The sequence below is a fragment of the Chanos chanos genome, chromosome 8, assembly GCF_902362185.1.
Source record: "Chanos chanos chromosome 8, fChaCha1.1, whole genome shotgun sequence".
Taxonomy (NCBI): domain Eukaryota; kingdom Metazoa; phylum Chordata; class Actinopteri; order Gonorynchiformes; family Chanidae; genus Chanos; species Chanos chanos.
Genome location: NC_044502.1, coordinates 38,241,284 through 38,256,585, shown reverse-complemented (window position 1 = coordinate 38,256,585; position 15,302 = coordinate 38,241,284). Strand labels below are relative to the sequence as shown.

General features: G+C 40.8%; 1 protein-coding gene across 1 annotated transcript; it reads right to left on the bottom strand.

The window, feature by feature from the left end:
• Positions 1 to 190: 190 nt before the first annotated feature.
• Positions 191 to 14,153, bottom strand: rgl2 (ral guanine nucleotide dissociation stimulator-like 2). Its single transcript, XM_030781686.1, has 20 exons — positions 14,072 to 14,153; positions 12,674 to 12,843; positions 7,757 to 7,804; positions 7,172 to 7,255; positions 6,908 to 7,074; positions 6,554 to 6,607; positions 6,134 to 6,327; positions 5,755 to 5,885; positions 5,278 to 5,493; positions 4,894 to 4,997; positions 4,571 to 4,655; positions 3,567 to 3,626; positions 3,282 to 3,368; positions 2,963 to 2,995; positions 2,642 to 2,763; positions 2,378 to 2,467; positions 1,748 to 1,841; positions 1,156 to 1,383; positions 815 to 929; positions 191 to 655 (listed from the first exon to the last, which is right to left on the bottom strand). Exons 2-20 carry the CDS (start codon positions 12,830 to 12,832, stop codon positions 474 to 476), a joined length of 2,253 nt encoding a protein of 750 aa, XP_030637546.1. The 5' UTR covers positions 12,833 to 12,843; positions 14,072 to 14,153; the 3' UTR covers positions 191 to 473.
• Positions 14,154 to 15,302: the final 1,149 nt, after the last annotated feature.

The following is a 15,302-nucleotide window of genomic DNA, read 5'->3' as shown; positions in this document are numbered from 1 at the left end:
TTTTTTGTTGTTGTTGTTGTTGTTGTTTTGTTGTTTCTGATGACAGATCAGTAACTAATGCTTTAATAGATTTCTCTGTTGAAATTTGCTGGGCTAAGAAATGTCAGCTAAATAAAACCGAAAGTCACTACTGTGGGTCACCATAACCCATTCAATAAAATATCACTGAAATATTCTGTTTGCAAAAAAACTCAAACTCAAACCTTGTGCTAAAGTCTTTCTTAAAAAAAAAAAAAAGAGGTCATACATGTTATATTTCTCAAAGTGCTGATCTAGGATACATTTATGCCTTTAAAAATCCTAATATATACATTATATGAGCAAAGGGGAGCTGATCCTAAATCAGTACTGTTACACTAAGACACTTCTTACATACGGGCCCAGATGCTGAACCGAGAGTGAGATCTTTCTTTGACCGGCACATTATGTCTCCACTTGGTACGAAATACTTGGAATGGAAGAAACGTCAGCTGTTAAAAAAGAGTGCGGACCAGTCTGCGGCCCTTGGCTTTGATCCGTGGGAAGGTAGCACTTGTTTCACTGCCAAGAGATGGTGAGCCAACAGGTGTGTTTCCTCCTTTTCTTCTCAGCAGGAAGTCCACACTAGCAGAGGTCATAGCATAGAAGACATTTCCAGTTGCAGGGATTATCAACTCTGGCCAAAATCAGAGAGAACATTTATTTATTATAAAATATGTACCATAAAATAGTACAAAACCTTCCAAGTACAATACTGTTGACTTGAAAGAAGATACAGTACGTGATGTAAACCACAGCAGTGTGAGTAAAATTGTAGGAGGCGAGGGAGCGCTACCTTTCCCCTCAGGCAGGAGCTGGATAAGCTCATATTTGGAGGCTTCTTTGGGATCCTGGTTGTGCTTCTCTAAGGCAGAACTGATTACAGACGGAGTCTTGTCGTTACTAGTAACCTGAGGGCACAGAGAATAAAGAGAACACATTAGGATAAGGAGCGCAAATTAAGAACAGCACAACACTCAACATGCAGCCTTTTAGATTTAATGATAACAGAATGTGGCAGTAATGTGAAATATTGTGTTTGCGACCAAATTATTCGAGGCCCATGCAGTGTGCGGATAGACGGTGCCGATATGTCTGTGCGTGATTCTTGCAAACGTTATCTGCGTGAGACAGTACCAGAATGCTTCGATATAAATTCCCGTCATGCAAATCCATACGAATCCTGATGATTCTCATATCTGGCCCCGCACTTGGGTTGTTATTGGAGGGGGCGCTGCCGCAGGATACAGACCGGCGGTGCGATTTGACAACATCAGTGGGTGTGGTAAGCGCAGGGGGAGTAGACTCATTGGACGCTGGTGACGATTCAACATCAAGGCAGGAAACGGAGGGGGATTTCATATGCTGAAATAATAGGTCATGATGACAAAATAAAAATACTTCTGCATATGAAAAATTAAAAGACTTGGTCCGTCCGTGCAGCCACAAGGAGATAAAAATCATAGAGCAGCAAATTTAAAAATACCGAAAGTGTTCCTCCTCTGTATATTTTTACAACAACCATATAATTGGTGTGAAGGAAATGCATGAGGGTCTAGATCAGCAGATTAGGAGGGAATTTTTATTAACCATAAACAAAGCTCTCAGATGATAAATCTCACAAAGTTGCTGATACACGGAGACAAGCGATACCTCTGGAAAAAACCCCCCCCAAAAACACACAACTCAGCTATAAAACCATCCGCACAAAGCTTTCTCTGGACATTACCTTGGCAAGCTTTGATAGTAAGTGATTGACGGGAGAGTGGAAGTAAAATGTTCCATCTCCGTCCATCGCCGGGTTCGTCATCTCAGGGGGAAGGCTGTGAGGAACACACACAAAGGTCGCTCTTAACACGCGTAAAGGGAACAGGCAAAAGCAGCAACTAAACAAGCGTGAATAAGTGCGACGTGAGACGTGGCCATTTGAGACACAGAACTTGTCACCACAATGAATAAAAAAAAAATCTTGAGATACACGGTTTCATAAAATGGCTAGTAAATTATTGAAGGCATTACACGCAAACAGCCCTGCTCGGGTTGCGACAGTCTGTTGCATCTGAAAACTGGAAACGATCCTAACAGAGGTTTGAAGAAACAACTCGGTCAGCTGAATCGGTGAGTCTGGTTGTCGGTGTGGCCGGAGTCACGTTGTTGCACATGAACGTGCTAAATCCTTTCACCACAAATATAGCCGAACGACATAACTCGTCCTGCATTCCAACCCTGGCGACAATGCTTTCGATTCTGCTCCGTGGCTGCAGTGTCAGCGCTCAATTAAAAAGCGCTTCCAAAGGACGGCAGGCCTCGTGCTGTGTGTACGTGTGAGGGGCGTGTAAAGGAGGTACGAGGTTCTTACTCGGGGCATTGTGTGATGATCACCGTGGGGTTCAGGGCACGTCCGGGACTTGGCTCAGATGGGACTTCAATCTGATTGGACAATCTGTAACTATATTCAAAAACACATCAACAATGTGCCATGTATATGTATTTTGAAATGTATTTTAAAATTGATTAGATTTTACTCAGAAAGAGGAAGAGTATAACAGGACATTCTGCCTGATATAAGAGTTACATAAGGTTATTTTATATGCTAATACAAGAAGCAAAATGATATACCAACCTTTCTTCTTCAGTAAGCTTAGGTACACTATAATACCACAGTAAAAAGCTCTCATCAGATTTGAAAGTGCTGTTTTTACAAGAGGATTGGAGCAGCCTTATTTTAGCAAGCACTTCAAACTCCTGAGAACCAGAGAAAGTAAAATCAATTAAAATACATTTATTTCCATTATTACTTCTCACACTGCTGTTTAACTTGCAGTTTAGTTAGCATGCGCTGGCATTTCACAGAAACCCACATAAACATCAAGGAAATGAGGGATGAATTCATGGACAATTAAAAGCCCAATAAAAATAAGGAAATGTTCATTATAAAACTTACTCGTCTTCGTTTATCAAAGTTGATGTAGCCGTTCTGGGGAATGAAAGATCGCATCAGGACAACTTCCTCATTAAATAATCATTAAACAATCAGCAAAACTGTCAGCGCTACTTCCTTGTGCAGACAATGTCATCGTACACAGCACAAAACAAAATAGTACGAATTGAAAATTCAACTATAAACCACAGACAGAATACATTGGCAGACAGTCTTCTTCACTTCTCTCACAAATGACCAATTTCTTACTCTCAAGCTTTCACACTTCGGTTTGGCATAGAGACGATTTGTCACCGTTTCTGATGACAGTGTGGTGTCTCACCTCTAGCCTGTCTTTGACTGCAGCATCCAGCATTGTGAGATCGGTGAGGAAAATCCCCAGGTAAGGCACTGTACCCTGGGCATTGGACTTCCAGAGAGAAACAAAGGAATGTCAAAACGTTAAAATGCGCCGTAAAAATGCACTGTAAAAAAAAAAAATGCATCGCGGGCAAGCAAACAAACAAATCACACTGTCCTCTGTCCAGTATTGCTTAGTAGTTTGTATGCTGGATGAAAGTGCTTCTTGCCTAAGGTCACAGAATGTCAGGAGAATAAGAGCACTCACCCCTGTGTGTCTTCTGTGGTTCGTTCTGGTGTCTAGGTTAGCAGACTTGGCTGTGCCCTCCTGCACAACGAAAGAGATTAGCACATAATAAGCAATCTGTATGTCAAGCACTGCAGACAGCTCTCCTCCTCCTCATCATCATCATCATTATCACTGTCGTTGTTGTTGTTGGTGTCGTTGTTATTATGAGACAAGAAACTCTGATAATATTTGGTTCACGTAAAGAAGATGTGCATGAATGATTATTCTATAGACCTACTATCATCATCTATTTTAAGAAACTGTTCTTTTATATGAACATATTTTCATATTGCGTCCTATTTGCTGTCATCATCATCTGCTTCTATTGACGACATTGACCAATGATCTGTTCCTATAGAAACAATCCTCAGCTGGGGACTCACAGATCACTGACACTGTCTGCGCACATGCTCATGGGAACTGTATTTTTTCTTCCCATGCTAGTGTAGTTTGCTTTAATGGGAGCATGCTTTTCAGGCATCTTGCAAGACCAGTTACTCTGAGACTCTCAAAATCTGATACGAGAGCTCTGAAATTTTTCATGAGAGCTCTAAAAATCATCTCAAAAACTGATCATCTCAGCGGTGAACACTGCGTCACAAGTCTTAAGCTTTTAAATGTAAATGAACGAAAATGTAATTAAATGTAACACAAGTCAACGCCTTCGCTGGTTCATGCGGCTGAGTATCGAAACGATTCAATCTCTATTCCCTTAGTGATACAGCCTATGCCTGTCAGCAGCTGTCTTTAGCTTCAGGCCGCGTCCAATCAATTCTGTTCCCTCTCAACAGTCATTACCGTTGGGGCAGCATTGTTTAGCTGTCCAAACAAACACAAACAATAGATATCCCTCTCCATCTCCTGATGAGCATTGCTGCGCTATTGTATGGACAACAGCAATTTTTCTGACACGTTGATTAAATTACGGCGGTTACAGTCCTGTGAATACAGAGCTCTTGTTCCACGAGATCACTGGGACTCACCTCTTTAAGAAGTTCTCGGCTCTGAGAGTAGTTGTCCTTCTCCGAAAAAATATAGGAGAGCTCCTCATAGCGCCTCACCGCTTCTCTGTAACGGGAGAAGCAAGCAAATCCAAACGACAAAAAAAAAAAAAATTACATTGCCATCGACCCCAATTCACCGTCATTTTTTCAGTGTCAGATGACTTAATAACATGAAATTCATTTCCATTAACTGCTCTTGGATTGTTTATGCAGCCCACAGATATTCCTTAGAAGTTTATATAGCGGTGTAAATAGAGTAAGCTGATATCAAAATGAGGGCAGTCTATAGGTTCTCCACACACTTGTCTGTGTCTTGCCAGGTCTTCCTCAGGCGATGTATGGGACTACTCTTCAAGGCTGACACGATAGCAAAGAGCGAGGAGAAGTTTTTTCTTGCTCTGCAAGCCTATTGGAATAGAACACCTGATTCAGGAAAGGAAGGTTCTCAACGCGTTTAAAAATTAAGATGTTTTAGGTTAGGTTTAGAAAATTCATGAAAGAGAATAGACCACCAGGGGGATGATGGTATTAGTCTTGTTCTAAACTAATTTAATGGAATACACAGTCTGCCCCATCCAGGGATAAAAAAAACAAATTAAAGAGGTATATGAAAGCGATATTCAAGGTAATAATTTGTTATTATATGTTCTGGTATGAGGTAAAGGAAATTGAAAAATAATGCAGACCTCAGCTACACTGATCCATTTCTCCAGCAGCCGAGCCCTCTGCTGGCTCTTCAGCTCCGTGTTCCAGAGGCAGGAGGCAGTGACAGTGTTTGCCAGTCGATTGAACTGACGCACAGTAGCTCTGACTGACCAACACACTCCCTCCTTTCCTTTCTTATCCCTCTGAGACCACAGGGAGCCCAGACAGTGGTAGGGTACCAGACGCAAAAACAGCTCCTGAGAGACGGAAAGAAAGAGAGAAAGTAAGAAAGAAAGAAAGAAAGCATGATTAAATACTTAATGATCCATTAATAATTGTTAAATGTGCTTGAAGAAAAACGGGGCGGAACAGCCTTTCTGAGGAAAGTTTGGTAAAGTTCGTGATGATGAGAGGAGATCAAAGGCAACAAAGACATCTCAGCATGACCAATTACTGACTTTGACCTGATTCTCAGTCTCCACGTGAACGCCACTGTGAGAGAATAGTATCAGACTCACGGTCTCTATTTTGGTTAGCTGCTCTGCAATCACGCTGGAAGGGAAGCCCAAAATGGTGGTGGGTTCAAAATTTGAGGGGTCAGCAAGAGAGGTCACGGAGGTCACTGGGTCTGGAGGAATCTGTGAATGTGCTGAGAGCAGAAAGTTTGCACTGAATACACAAACGCTTTTGATCCACATACAAAACCTCTGGCCAGTATTTCAGAGTGTAAGACTTAGGTATCGCTCAATACACCGGACTTCATCTTGCCGTGCAATTGTCATGACTTTATTAAACTTTAATGCCATAATAATTAAGAGTTTTCCCACTAGAGGAGACTGTACTGCAGACTGTACTGGGATATGGGGGACAAAATTCATAGATAGCTGATGTTCTGACCTGCAGGCTTGTTACACAGCAGAGCTTTCTCACTTAGGCCCTCTGCAATCTTCAGCAAACGCTTTTTAATATCCGAGCCAGAGGAGTCGGTAGGCAGCAGGGGGGCCAAGCGCAGGAGGCGTGAAGGCTCCCCCATAGAGGAGAAATCTTCCGGGTACTCTGCTAACCATGTGCTGAAGACTGTGCACACGGCCCTGGACCAGAGAAAACCATCAAGGGTTACCACACGTCCTCAATGACATTGCACAAAGGAGGATCTTTCCAGCAGGTCAAGAATGTGCGATTCACAGGCATTTACATGTTTCAATTAGGAAGGAATTACAAATGGATAGACTTTGGGGATCGCTGCCATTTAACTGAATGGATCTCTCCCCAAAAAAAACTACAGCAAACACTAGAGTGAGTGCTATTTGTACTTACTTGTTAAAGGCCTGTCGAGTATGACTGTTGTTTTCTCCTGGTGGATTCCCCAATCTGGGATGAAAATTACAAGATATTTAAGGAAAATATTTTGATGTATTACTTGCAGCTGAAAGAGCACTTTTGAAATACCGGCCCTTGTGTGTATACAAAGATTTGCTTTGTCAGAAAAATGCCTGCATTTTCATAAACATTCAAGCTCAATAATGGTTCCCTCCTCACAGTAACTGTTACAGATCGATGCCTATGCATGTAAAAGAGTCAATACTGTTTCTGATCAACATCCACGTAAAGAACTGCTCTATAACTCTGCCCCGTGTTGCTATAGTGAGTTTGCAGGCTGGGCTGTTCTACCTGTCACTCAGAATGTCTAGCACTCTCTCGGTAGTGGTGAAGGAGCGATAGGTGGAGAGGAAAATGGAGAGAAAAGAGGAATCGCCCAAGGAGAAGGAGTGAAGAAGGTGAAGGACGAGCTTCTCTTCTGTTCCCGCCTTAACACATTGAGATCGGGATGCCGTGGACTGAAAGAGATAGAGAGAGAAAAACAACATCATGACATCACATGTATATATATATATCAAATATATCAAATGGAGGGTAAGGGAGTGAGGTCTTTACCATTGGGCTGGTGGGGGCGCCATGCTGCTGTTTCACTACTACCGTGTAAACGATTCCATCCTCCTCGCGCTCTGACACAGTAGACTGAACGACAAAGATGGAGAGATTAAGGCCACGTGTTGGACGACTGTTAAAGGCTTTTTCAAATATTACTTTGGAAACGGGCCAGAAATAAGATATCGATATCTGACACAGGATTACAGAAAATTATAAGATCATCATCAACTGTTCATTCAAAGGCTGGGACATTTTCGTGTTTGTTAATTAATGAGTGAGATAAAGATAACCTCCGTACTGGAGTTGACCTTGATGACGTCATAAAACTGAAATTAGTGTAAATATAAATACTAAATAAACAGTGAAATTAGCAACACACTCATAGGTGATAAATGAAAGTAGAGGCCCGAGCGTAAAGTTGAGGAAACGCAAAAATGTCCCATTCTTTTTTTATCAAATGCTGAGTTTGAGTTAGTGAAACAAAACAAAACAAACAAAAAAAAAATCAGGGCTGGTGTCCCTACCAGCCCTGATGAGAGAAGCAGTGTCAGCACTCACAACAGGCTCTGACAGGTTGAGCAGCCTTACCAGGTCTAGAGGACAGTACCAGGTGGTTTTCATGGGGGAGGGTTCGACCTGAGCAACAGAGCGCAATAAGAAGTTAAAACACACCAAAATAAATTCAAAGCAACATTGAGACATAAAAATATGGTCTGACTTAGACGCATATGTGTGTTCTCAGCCGCCAGCAAGTCCTTGCTTGGCATCCAGCGTGAATAATGATAATAGTAAACAATGAACTACAAGACTAGTCTTCAGCAATATTCAGGTTCTGAAAAAAAAAACAAAAAACTGAGATGTTGGGAACCATGTTAACAAAATATGTTGGGACAATGGCGTCTTTAAAGACAAAATCTATGACTGGTTTGTTAGACCAATGTACAACCCCCCCCTCCTCTTTTTTTTTGCAACAACTGCAACTATAAAAAACAGCCTTTAGCATGACATATGTCAAAGAAGCATATAGATAACCGTAACAATGGCACTATTGAGAAAAAACAAAGGCTATATTATTCTGGAGGAAAATAAGGCAACTGTATTTAACAAAAGACCGAATAGGAATTATATCCATGGGCAGCACAAGTTCAGCTGAATTAACATTTTAATACTTAGAAATGTATAATCTGAATTATGAGTCCCAACTTATTCATTCACGACACAACACTATTTAACAATATTATTCACAAAAACAGTTTGTATACTTGGAAACAACTTTAAAAGAAAAAAAAAAAGAACTCACACAAAAAATAACACAAGAAAATTGTGCACTGTGTTACCTGTATGTCACATATCACATTTCTGTTCTTAGAGCTTTGAGTACAAATGGAGATTTTCCATCACAAAAAATGTAGGCTATTAGCCAACATGCATGATATCTTCACTAGATCCCTTACATGCACACCTCAAAAACTATGACATCATTATTAGTTGGTCTTTCGTATCGCCACGCGCCAAGAGTCATCACCGAATTTCAGTATCAACTTAATGAGCAATGTGCATTGTGCCTTCACTCAACCGAAAAATGACTTTGCACTGTTCAAATGAAGTACTTATTCTGACAAATGTAACACAATAGCCTTATTAGACCTAGTTTGCTCAAAGTGTTATCAGTCACCATGTGTTCAGAAGCTGCCACGCTGTTAATGCAAATGCATGTAACCACACGTTTTAAAAGTAAAGTCCATTAATAGAGAGTTGCTCCCTTTCTTTTTTTAATTACCACGTCTCGTTCTTTCTCCTTTTACGTGCAGACCTGTTTATCTACCTAAAGACAAACGTTACCTTTAGTTCAGCAAGTCCGGACAGGCAAAGGTCTGCTAACTTCCTGGAAACCTTCACAGTCCGTGAGAGAATGCTATCTCCTCTTGGCTCTTTCATCTGCTCCAACAAATCTTCTTTATCCTTCTGCTTCTTTTTCTCTAAATACGCTCTTTTCCTTTGTCTATCTGTCCCTTTTTTTTTCTCGCTCTCTCTTCCTCCCTGTCTGTTTGAAAGCTACACAAACACACCTGAGCTGGTCGCTAGGCCAACCCTCTCTGTCCCCACGTCACATGGGCACACCCAAAACACACACACACACACTCACACACACACTCACAGACTAGTCAATCTGCCTGCAGCCATTGAATGAACTTTTCTCTCTCTCCCTGCCTCTCTCTCTGTACTCATGAACACGCTGACCGACGTTGATTAACCAGTTTGGCAAAGAAACTAGCAAAGAAAAGAGAGTCTCAGCTAACAGACATCCTATATCATAGTGGCCACAGGCTTTCTCCAACAACCATCTCAGAGTCCTATGGGATTTCCAGTTCCTAGAAACACAGGTTCTTCTTTTTTTCTTATCATTCCTTGGGCTGATCATGAGTCAACAAGCAAAGAGACAGATACTGTTTATGTAAGGGTGACGCTGGGAGAAGGGTACACATTTACACAGACAAGGAGAGAGTCTAACCGGCTTTCGATGACCAGTTTTTCAGTCTCGCTAGGAGCTGTGTTTTTCAACAAAGAGAAGGTCAGCTACGTTACTGTAAACAAAAGCTTTCTTCCTTATTGCAGTCCCTTCAGTCTGAAACTGAAAATAAAAATGAATTATCATATTTAAAAGAATAAGGCTTTAGAACACGGAGCGTGTTACATGACTTATTGAGGTTGATGGAAGTTAAAAAAAAAAAATCCTTCTCAGATCTATCATAATCTCATCCTGTGATAGATCTAGTGCGTCCTGCTGTCTGTCTGACAGGATCCACTCTTCCAGTTCACTGAGATCAGAAAGGCCTTTAATAACTGCGGCAAAGCAACATGTGATAGTGTAAGTGATAATGAATTGTCATTATACCTTAAGCCCTACAATTTCTCTCAGTGTGTGTGTGGACCGATTCTCAGTTTCTGAGAAGGTTAATCATGATCAAAAGTTATCAACATCAGTTAAATCCTTAGAGTTAAACTTTTTATCTTGTTACCTTATTGACGCTCATGCATGAAAAATGACGCGGGAGAACGCGAACTATAGGAGCAAAGATGACAACAATTAAAAATATTTTTAAAAATTGCAAATATCAGGGGAAAAAAAAACATTTGCAACAGTACTCGTTCTAATTAGCTGAATTTATTAAGACAAATGCATTTTTCCCCACTCTTGGCAACATTTTATGTGTTATTTGCCTTGAAGTTCAAATTTTCATCATCTGTTTTGTTTCTCTCATACTGCCTAGGTCTTTTCTCTCTATACAGGAAGTGCATAATAAGTATGGACAAACACAGGAAACAGGACATGCTGTCATGTCATTCTGCTGTTCTCTTCCCCCTCTCCCAACCCCTCCTCTCTTTCCCTCCCACTTTATCCAGTGAGCCCTCTATCCTCTGTATTCCTCCTCTTAAAACAGTCAACCTTGAACAGAAAAAACAGGAAGAGCCCTTGAATCTCTGTGTAGGTTTTTCCACCAAAATACCACATTTCCTTGAAGTTTGCTTAACTGACAAACACAGGAAAAACAATGCTAACTTTAAACATTCTAAAAATGGATACATCCAAGTACAACATATAATACAGTAAACATAGCATTATTGTTTAAACCAGTAGTGCTCTTACATTATGCAACTGAAAGCAGTACAGTATAGAATCTCTCTGTCATCCCCCCCCCAGTCATCTTTCAGTCTTAAATATATCTTCAGGGAATGTTATTTAAAGAAACCCATTGTCTCTATCCCCCTGTCTCTGTATACCCCACCTCTTCCTCCCAATCTCCTTCTCTTTTCCACTCTTTTCTCTGCCAGTTGGACATCTCACAGTTCCTGGATGTTGCCATCCCATGAGTGTCACACAGCGCTCAAGAGAGATAAACTCCTATTCATTTTAAATCACCATTCATTTTTTATTTCAGATGCCTTTTATGAATGCATCAGCTTATCATAAACATTACGGCTCATGCAGTGCGGTTAAACACTTTAGAATCAATTACAGCTACATAAATTAAACCGCATCTTCCACTGCACCATAATGAGAGGGCAGAATGTGTGCTTTTGTAAACAAACTAGGTCAGCTGGGATTGGTTTTAGGCAAAAGTTCACCCCCCTCCCCTTTCAAGCCATGACACATAAAGGCTAGGCCAGTATGATGACTTGAAAGGTTGTCAAAGTCGGTACATAAACACGCTGGCATCCTCATTAAAGAATGAAGAGGTGCTCAGATACTATTCCACCCTGTTGAGTGCTCCCTTGCTTCACTAATGATATCTGAGAAGAGAGCCACAAAAGAATGAGTGTATTTTATACTGGTCCTCATTGCATTATTTACCAGAGAAGCATGAGGCAGTCATGTGACACAAGCAGGAGGGAAGTTGCCACAGCAGCCTGCCTGTTTGAGTCAGTGTGACTTCTTTATTTAGATTGTAGAATCGAAGTGCTAAATTAAGTCTACAAAGTGAGTCACATTACACAGCCTAGGTTCAAGAAATAATGATCAGGTTGTTACACAGTTACAAAATGACTTAAAATAAAAGTATAATTCTGGTTAAAACTTTACTAAGAAGCTGATGTTGTTTCTTTTGACCTTTTGTTTCATACGTTATGCCAAGTAAATACAAATATATAACAGAACTGTATGACTCAAAAACACAAGCGCAGGGGGAAAAAAATTGCAGGCCGAACGAAAACAGCCGAATGAATAACTAGCTTGTTCCTGACTTATAAAAACTCGACTGTCTCAGTGTCAGAGAGCTGGATTTAGGTCCTAACACTGTGAGAAAAAATCAAGTCAATCTGTGTTTACCCATCCACACTCAGTCTGATTACTTTACTTTCCATTTGAGCTTCAAAGATAAAGGTTGTGGCAGTGATCATGTGTCTTATTCAGAGTATACTCTTAAAAGAGTCCTGAGAATTCCTTTACCCATTTACTTTAAGGCTAATTCAATAGACTGAATACACTTGGATTTGTAAAGCGATTATTCCAAGAATATAACACCCCTTTAAGTTTTTTCCTCTGTTCTGAAGAAACAAGAGTCCCTAAGGCCTTCTTAAAAAACCAACCAACTGCATCTGCAGTTTACAACAGAAACTAAACAGAGTTTACTATAGTTTCACTGTGACTGCTTCTCACAATGACTTTCTTTATGACTAAAAAAGTTTAATAAAATAACTTCCACATAGGATTCTAGATCATACCAATATTCCAAGGACCAATCTGTGTACTTTAATTAGATGCTCAATACACTATAAAATTTGTAAACTAACTGAAGAGTGCAGAACAAAAACTTCAGTGTATTAGAAAAGATTGGGCAAACAGCGCCCCCCCCATACTGATCTAATAAAGAAGTGTATATGCTGTTAAACTTAATACTGACAATTATCATGATTCATCCTCTGTTCCACAACAATGTCACCATTTAATTTCAAGGTGATGTGATTTTTTTTTTACATGCAAATACACATGCAAAGAAGTCCAACCTGTGAGACATCAGGCTCTTTGGTGTCAGTCCCCTTTTCCGCTTCATCTGTGCTCCTGTCAGTTTCAGGCTGTAGCTGCCGGTAACCAATGAGGGGAACATCTCTTGACCCCACTCCTGGTAGGTCTACACCAGCATTTCGCATACTACGGGGGAGCATGGTGCTACTGCCTGCATTAAAAAAACACAAGCCAATGTAATGATTAAGACAGGCATTGCCGGTGGTGGATAATCTGAAGTAAACCAGCTGCAGAATCAGAGATTGGAGGCAGGCAGTTCATTTGTTTACTCAATTTACATTTCCCTTTGCTAAGCAACAACTTCAAATTTGAATTCCAACCCCTCCTTCTCTTCCCCCTTTCCTTCACTGGTATTTTGATTACCCTGTTGATAGAAATCTCTGTCAGGAAGACAGAGAGTAGGGGAGAGGAGAGTCACAGAAAGTAGGGGCCTCAGAAACGCACTGCCCTACACACATGTGAGATAAAAACGGTGCTATTGTTGTATGTTTGCTTGTTTATTAATGGTTATACAGTATTTAGCCTCTGCAAGAAGTATATGGACTAAAAGGTGAACCAATGAGTGCGACTCTGGGACATTTTTTTAAGTTAAGACACTGACAAAAGTTTGGTCCTGCTAGTATTTTAAGATAGAAAACAACGAGTGAAATCTATATACGATGTTATCCTTCAATTTGCTGTATTTGTAACTTTTGTTGTCTTATAAACACGAAAAATATAGAACATCTACATCAAATGGGCTGCATAGTTTTGCAGTCTACAGATCTAACTGAGACTACATAGCACTCGTGAACCCTGGGTTATTTCAAGTCATTTAGCTTTTATTCCGTTAAAGTGTGATTGTGATATTTCATGAGAGGTAGCCTAATCAGACTACGAGTTACCTCTCATCAAATGTATTTGGTCAGTTTCCTCACGTCAATATTCGCGAGAAATGGCTGCCATTAACAAACGCAAACATTTTGCAAATATGTAGGGTGTCCAAAGCACAAATCGTCTAAGTTAGGTCACACCCCATATAAACATCATGTTTCCTTTCTACAAGATCAAACCGACGGGTGGTGCTATATTATTCAGTATTTACTTTTCAATCGACCTGCGGTCATAGGTGCATTAAAAGAGAATAATCTGATACACATTTATCAGCAATGCAACTTACATAAGAAACGATAACTACCACCCAAGGAGGAACGGACAGGCCACAGAAAAATCTAGTGGTAATTCAAGGAATTAGAGTTTCCCAACGTGCTGCTGTCGAGTAAACTTAATTAAAAGCATTCTGCTCTCCCTCGGTGCACTTGATGTCAGACGATTACGTACAATATACCGTGTCATGAATAGCCCAGTGATCGCGGTGTATTCAATAGGATCTAAATTACCTGGGAAGAGACAAGCACCGTTTCCATTCGCCCCCGTGAATAGTTAAGTTTGCAGTCAGGGTTTCTCTCCCTCCATATCTGTGTCTCCCCTGCTTGTCTGACAAGCGTTATCGCCTGATTACAGCGTCGAACTGACCCTATTCCTGTGTAGCACACTCCCTCTGTCTGCTTACTGACGGCGCAGTTCCTGTCAGTTGTATGCTCAGCGCGTTTAGCAATAGGATTGATGCTTTGGGGAAGACGGAGTTACCCGGTAGATTCACAGCCTGTGACATACCGGTGCTCTGTGACATACCGGTGAAAATGAATTATAGGCTACTTCGAGTATTTGTAGTTGAAGAATACGTGTAAAACAGAAAAGAGCATTCTGGATCATTTCCAAAACCTCAAGGTTACATTTGTCGTCTCAGTGTTTTTGTAACGACAGCCTCCCGGGAGGCTGAAATCTTTGATGTTAGCGAATTATGCGGAATAACGGAATACTGCTTTGTAAGGTGATTATGTGAAACTAATCCTTGATCCATGTTCTGCGGAGCAAACCCCTTCATCAGGAAAGTAGGTTTGCGATAATGGAGGGAGGTTTGAGGAAATACAACGGGAAAAAATCCCACCCATGTGTGAAGAGAGAGTTACAACAAACTTAACACTTTCAGAAACGTATTTGCAGTGGATCTCAACAAGTAACATGTGATAAGTATTACATACAAAACCCACGTTGTGAAAATATTACCCTTTAAAACCTGAGGGATTTGCTTACGTAGTAGCCTACCCATTCTTTCTCATTCCAAAGTGGCCAATTTTTGTTTAGAAACTATGAACTTTGAGTCAAAGGCAGATTAGGCTTCAACTGAAAGAGTTTAGACAGAGCGATGACAGAGGTGGGCCTGGTACTTAAACCAAAAGGAGCTAAGGACGCCTTGTATAAGAGTGAAAAGACACAGGCTTACAATAAAATGTAAAAATATGGAGTATGGTGTGAGGGAAATATACCAAGTGTAAGCTGAGCTTCTCAATGTGTGTGTGTGTGAGTGTGTGTGTGTGTGTATGTGTATATGTGTGTGCGCGCGCGTGTGTGTGTGTACCTTGCTTCTGCTCATCCCTGGTTTTTTGCGAGGTGTAGTGGTAAACTGCAGGCCAGATCAGTTGACTTGAAGTGGGTGTATGTTGCATAATATTCAGAAGAAGTAGATGAAGTACTTTAATCGTCACACACACTCACCAAGCAGTGAGC